At 59.2% G+C, this 5,463-nt stretch overlaps 2 protein-coding genes across 2 annotated transcripts in view; one reads left to right on the top strand and one right to left on the bottom strand.

Annotated features, from left to right (window-relative positions):
- RBM33 (RNA binding motif protein 33) overlaps positions 1 to 1,578 on the top strand; it is a 124,229-nt gene extending 122,651 nt beyond the window's left edge. Inside the window, exon 19 of the mRNA XM_023536733.1 lies at positions 1,495 to 1,578. Within this exon, the coding sequence (XP_023392501.1) occupies positions 1,495 to 1,578 (84 nt within the window). The remainder of the gene's footprint in view (positions 1 to 1,494) is intronic.
- Positions 1,579 to 2,020: 442 nt separating this feature from the next.
- SHH (sonic hedgehog) overlaps positions 2,021 to 5,463 on the bottom strand; it is a 12,959-nt gene continuing 9,516 nt past the window's right edge. The window contains 3 exon segments of the mRNA XM_023536734.1: positions 2,021 to 2,044; positions 2,745 to 2,967; positions 2,969 to 3,028. Coding sequence (XP_023392502.1) covers positions 2,021 to 2,044; positions 2,745 to 2,967; positions 2,969 to 3,028 — 307 coding nt within the window.

Consider the following 5,463-nt stretch of genomic DNA (forward strand, 5'->3'; position numbering starts at 1 on the left):
ATGGGGTGTGAGGCCGCCCCGCATTCCTACAGAGCCAGAGCACAGAGCCCCTAGTCTCACAGATCCGGGGTTCAGTTCCCAGCACAGTCATGCCCCGCCTCCGCCCCCCTTCACCACTGAAATCTAAGAATAATGTTATCCTTTGTCTTACTGGCCAGGCCTGGTGCCCTGGGGGCGGCTGCGATGGCTGAGCTTCAACCGGGGCCACTAGGCTGGGAGGGAACCCGGGACCAGGTGGCACCGCCCGCTCCGACTGCACCCAGCAGGTCTCGGCGCCGCCGTCTGGGGGCTGACCCTTGCCCTCTGTGCCGCCATACTTCCCATATTTTGGGGGGATAGCTGATGCCAACCCAGGGAGCCACTGCTCTCTCCCTCCGCGACCACCAGAGGGCGCTCGGACATCACTCAGGGGAGCGATCCCCAGCTTCGGTGCAGAGGACGCGAGGGGGCAGGACCCGAGCCGGCGCCACCACGGGGCACCCCGCAGCCCCACAAGCCCGCCCCTCCGCTCCCTGAAGCTCTTCACTCTTGGCACATACGCTGCCAGGGACAGCGGCAGGGGACAGGAGGCCGCCCCGCGGGGGCTCCCAGAACTCTGGGGACCGTGGACCAGCCTGCCCCCCGGGGTGGGGCGGCCTGGTACCTGGTGATGTGGCAGCCTCCTGAAGACTCTCCCGCCGCCCACCATGCGCACCTGGGGAGGGCCTGGCAGGTAGAGAAGGAGCCTGGGTTCTCAGTGGCCCCCGGAGCTGGGCCAGCTGGATGCACCCTCAGTAGAAGCTGTATGCGACGGGGCCCGGCAGCACCGCCTGGGAAGAGCCCCATGCATGAGCCTTGGGACAGGGTACCTTTGGGACGAACAGCCTATGGGACACAGGAGCATGGAGTCAGGCCGAGACTCACTCAGCCCCTCAGAGCCCCCGGCTTGGGAGAGATGACTGTGCCTTCCACAACCGTCACTGTTATTAGAACGGCCGCCACCACAGCGACGACAGTGAACGGTGGGGTCCGTGGGCAGGTCCGGCCAGGCCTCGGTCCTCCACATCCATGCCCACACTTCCAGGTTCTTTCTGAAAGAGTGAATATAGGGTCCCCACAGCCCCTCCCACCCCCATTTCCTTGCCAGGCTCATGGTCCTTTGGGCCCGTTGGCTGGCCGGGCTCTGAGCAAGGGAAGCAGGCACGGTCTGGCTGGACGGCTTCGGCGGGGATTCGGAGGACATGACCAGCAGGTGACAAAAACAGGGGCGGCGGGTGTGGGGCTCCTCTCCGAGACATGGGTCGTTTGGCTGCCTGTCAGTTGCAGGGCCTGAAAGGGGTCCCACAGCTCCCCCGGGGCCTGGAGGGCTGGAGTCCCCGGCCGGGATGTGGGCTGGTGTCAGTGGAAAGGGCCTCGGCTTCCGGAACACGCAGAGTGCCACCCAGGAGTCAGGCTCTGCGGTTTTTCCTCGCGTTTTTGGCATAATGTCACTTCTGTTTCGTCCTCCTCGTTCAGATTCCGGAACCTTCTTCTCTAAACGGGTCTCCGCCATCTGGGCCCATAGCCGCCCTCCTCCTGAAAACCGACGTCGCCCGCTGAGAACGGAATCTCCCAGCTTCCGCGTCTCCTCGGAGCGGGACCCGGAGCCCGTTTCTATGGCAAAATGTGAATTTTAAGATTTTCTTCTTAATTTGAGAAAATCAGGCTCAGCCAAAAAGGGAAAGAAGGTTATCTCCGAGTGCAGACGAGTGGGGCCGGGAGAGTAAGGCCGTGCGGCTTCCTGTAACCGCCTTTGGTCCCCACTGGTTCCCCAGTCCAGAGGCGGCCGTTTCGGGGTTCCTGACGTTTGCTCAGCATCGAGGCTTACCTGTGACCAGCCAGGCCACCGGGTCTGTTCCCCTCCCGAGTCCCCTCTGGCCCCCAGTGACCAGCGAGATGGGGTGGGCGATCTTTCGAATTCCAACCGAAACTGTGTCCACAGCCCCGGACCCCGCCCGGCCCCCGCCCGGCCCCTTCTCCCCACCGGTTTCGGTTCAAGACCTCAGGTGGAGGCAGCGGGCTTTTTCTGCAAAGACCCAGACGGCAAATCTTTCAGGCTCCGAGGGCGTGGGGTTTTCTGGACGGCGTCTGGGACGCGCCTGCTCAGCCCCGCCGTGGGAGCGCGGGGCGCCGGGGACAGCGCCCAAAGGCCGAGCGGCGCGTGTGGCCACTGGACTCCACTGACGGACTCTGAATTTCACCCGAGTCCCACATGCCATGAACTATTACTCTTCGATAGACTCCCGCCCCCTCCCCAAGCGTTTAAAAATGTAAAGTCCCGTCCCGGCCGGTGGGCTGGACAGAAGCCGGCGTTGCGTGGGCCGCGTTGGTCGCGGGGCTGCGGTTTGCCGCCCGTCCTGAAATGTCCCTCCGCGGAGGGCCTGGGCACCGGGGGCTCGCAAAGCCTTTTCGCCACTTGCTTGTAGGCTGTCCTACGCAAGTCACTTCCCGGGGCCGCTCACGCCCCTCAGTGGACTGACCGACCCCTGTTCTGCGTCGTGGGAGAACCCGGAGCGCTGACCAAGAGCCCGCCCCGCGACACCCGCACGCACCCCAGCGGGCACCCTGTTGCTTTTGCGCCCACCCACGTGGGATGTGCGTCTGCCCAGCATTCCCCGCGTGGGCACGAGGCCGGCAGCAACGGCGCTGGACCGGGCAGCCGGGGCTGCGAGCTCACGCCCCCCAGATGTGAAAACGTGCGCTCGCGATGCCACCTTTCCGCTCACGCTCAGCGAAATGAGAATGGCAGGGGACAGGGCGGGACAGGGACTCGGCCACAGAACAGACACGGCCGAAAGTCTCCGCGACTTCTTTAGCTGTTCAATGATAGATGACGAAGAGCCGACCCAGGCGTTGGACAGGAGCGGGGTGCGGTTCGTCACGAGGGGGGCCGGCAGCACCCAGGCGCGGTCTCCGTCGACCCTGCAGACGGAGAAGGGGGTGCCTCGTTGGGGGGAGCGGGCTGCACCCTCGTGGGGCCCTGTGCTCCGTCTCTCTGGGCAGTGGCTCCCTTCCGTTGCCCGTGAAAAAGAGAATTCTGGATGGAAAGCCAAAAGAATCTTGACAAGTGGCCCTGAGGACTGGCTAAGTAAGGTGAGTCTCAGCGCCGCCGCGCCTGGCCAGGAGGGGGCGCTGCCTGGGCCTGGCTGCACCAGAGCTGGTGGCCAGGACTGTGAGCGTTGCATAGGCACCTTTGGGTCCTGCCAGGGCCCGACCGATGGGGCTGCACCGCTCATGAGCGGGGCGGGTCGCCTGAGCTGTCAGCCAGAGCGGCTGGGCTGCCCAGTGCCTCCGGCCGCCTGACACACAGCCCTGAACAGCCGACAACAGAAGCCACCGAGCGCCACCACGGTTTGCAAGCCTTGAGCCTGCTAACCACCTACACGGCCCAAACAACCGTCTTTTCCAGAGAAAAACCCAAACCGCTCCTGCCCAGAGGGCCTGGAAGTGGAAGCAAGCCCAGGGCAGGCTCCAGGGGGCATGCCGGCCCCGGGCCCCACTGCCACGCGGCCGGGTCCCTGGCCTTCCGGAAAAGCCTCGCCCGGAGACCACAGGCCTCGTCTCCCCACCAGCTTCTCCAGGCCCGCCCCAGTGGGACCGAGACCGAAGCCATCAGGTTCAGTTCCGCTGGCCACATTGGGACCAGCCTCCAGACAGGCCTGCCCTGCTCAGAAGCCCAAACCCGCGGCCCAGCCCGCACTGCCCAGCCTGCCTGGGCACCTGGACGCCAAGCACGAAGTGTGACAGTAGCCTCCAGACAACCAGAGCTCCGGAGCGATGGCCAGGACAGTATCCCCTCAGCTGAGCCTACCGCTGACTCAGGGCCCCCGTCACAGGCGCCCAGGAAACAGAACCCACACCCGACGACCAGCATGGCCCGAGGACACTGGCATCCTGAGACACTCGTGGCCGAGATCGGAGAGGAGGGAAGGTCAGGGCCGCTGAGGGCAGGCCAGGCTGTACACACTGCTGTGGGCCCCCCCAGATTGAGGATGGGGGAGCCTCCAGAAAAGAACTTGGGGGGATCTCAAAAGGCCCCCAGGACTTCGGAAAGCAGAGGAGACGCAGCCGAGCCTGGGAGCAGTCTGCCGGCAACCACGCAGGGCTGGCGGGAGTCCTGAGTGACTGTCCAAGGTGACCCCCCGGGCCTACCGGTTAGGCTGTGCTAATTCAGGGGTCGGGTGGGAGCAGAACCGCACCCCGCACAGCGCCCGCAACCTTTGGAGTGTGGAAAGACTTTCACGCGATAAATACAAGCAGAGCCGAGGTTTCTCCAGTGACGAAAACCATCGAGTTGCTTTGGTTACCTGCGGAAGCGGGTCTGAGTCCGCGGCATAAGCAGCGAACCTCAGCATAATAGCGGGAACTGTCGGCACGAGGGGTCCCAGAAAAGGCGGGAAAAGCAAAGAAACGGGCTGCGACAGGCGTTCTCAGTCATCGTATACTAACCAGTCTGTGCGTGGCACGTTTTATTTCTATAAAACTATTACAAAATATTCAAAAATACAGTTTAGTAAATTTACAGCAGTTATTTCTCAATTTATTAATGCAAAAACATCCTTTGTTTATCTCTGTACAAACTACAGGCTCCATCCGTGTGGGCTCGTCACTATGTGCGCTTTTAAAAATATTATTTTCTAATAAATTCTTTGACGTTAAAAATAACAGAGTTCTTCCAGTTTGTCCAAAGAAATAAGAAAGAAAGAAAGAGTGTGAGTGTGTGAGCGTGTAACAGTCTTGACTCCCGAGGATGTGGCCGAAATGCTGACGACAAAGGAAGACAACAGACGAGATGGCAGTTACCTTGGAAACTAGTTAAATTAAAAATAATATATCTTCATATTTTACACTATTTCAAAAATGAAATGTAATTCAGTTAAGTATTGATCTCTCAAAAATCTAATTTACAATTCTGTGTATAAAAATATACTTTGTGGACCCCCGTGAAGCATGTTTTAGTTTACACTCGCCGAGAAGCAGGAGCTGGCTAAGGAGGGATGGAGTACAGAATGTCGCTTTCTGAAAGGCGGGGCGAGGGGCGTGTAGAAAAATACACTCTGAGCGGGTCGCTTGGCCTCACAAAATAATCTTTCCCCCGTGAGTACAGTTCACGTGACAATAATAAATTATCCAAGAAACAAACTATTTAAGGCTCTTGAAGGTCCGGTTCATATTATTTAAAACATCTATTCATACCAAACAAATAAATAGCCAGGAGAGGTGAAAACAAAAAATAATAAAACAATAACCGAAAATAAAACAATAACCGAAAAATTCAAAAAAATATATATATGAACTAAACACGACAGAACTTCGCAGGGTCTGTATTTCCTTATAGTCTACTTTGGGCTGTCCTACTTTATTATTATTAATTATTATTATAATTAACGTCTCATTCCGTGCGCTTTTCCGCGTGTCTTTTGCTGTATCTTGCTGTTGCCCCCG

This window comes from Pteropus vampyrus, unplaced genomic scaffold (genome assembly GCF_000151845.1).
Source record: "Pteropus vampyrus isolate Shadow unplaced genomic scaffold, Pvam_2.0 Scaffold168, whole genome shotgun sequence".
Classification (NCBI taxonomy): domain Eukaryota; kingdom Metazoa; phylum Chordata; class Mammalia; order Chiroptera; family Pteropodidae; genus Pteropus; species Pteropus vampyrus.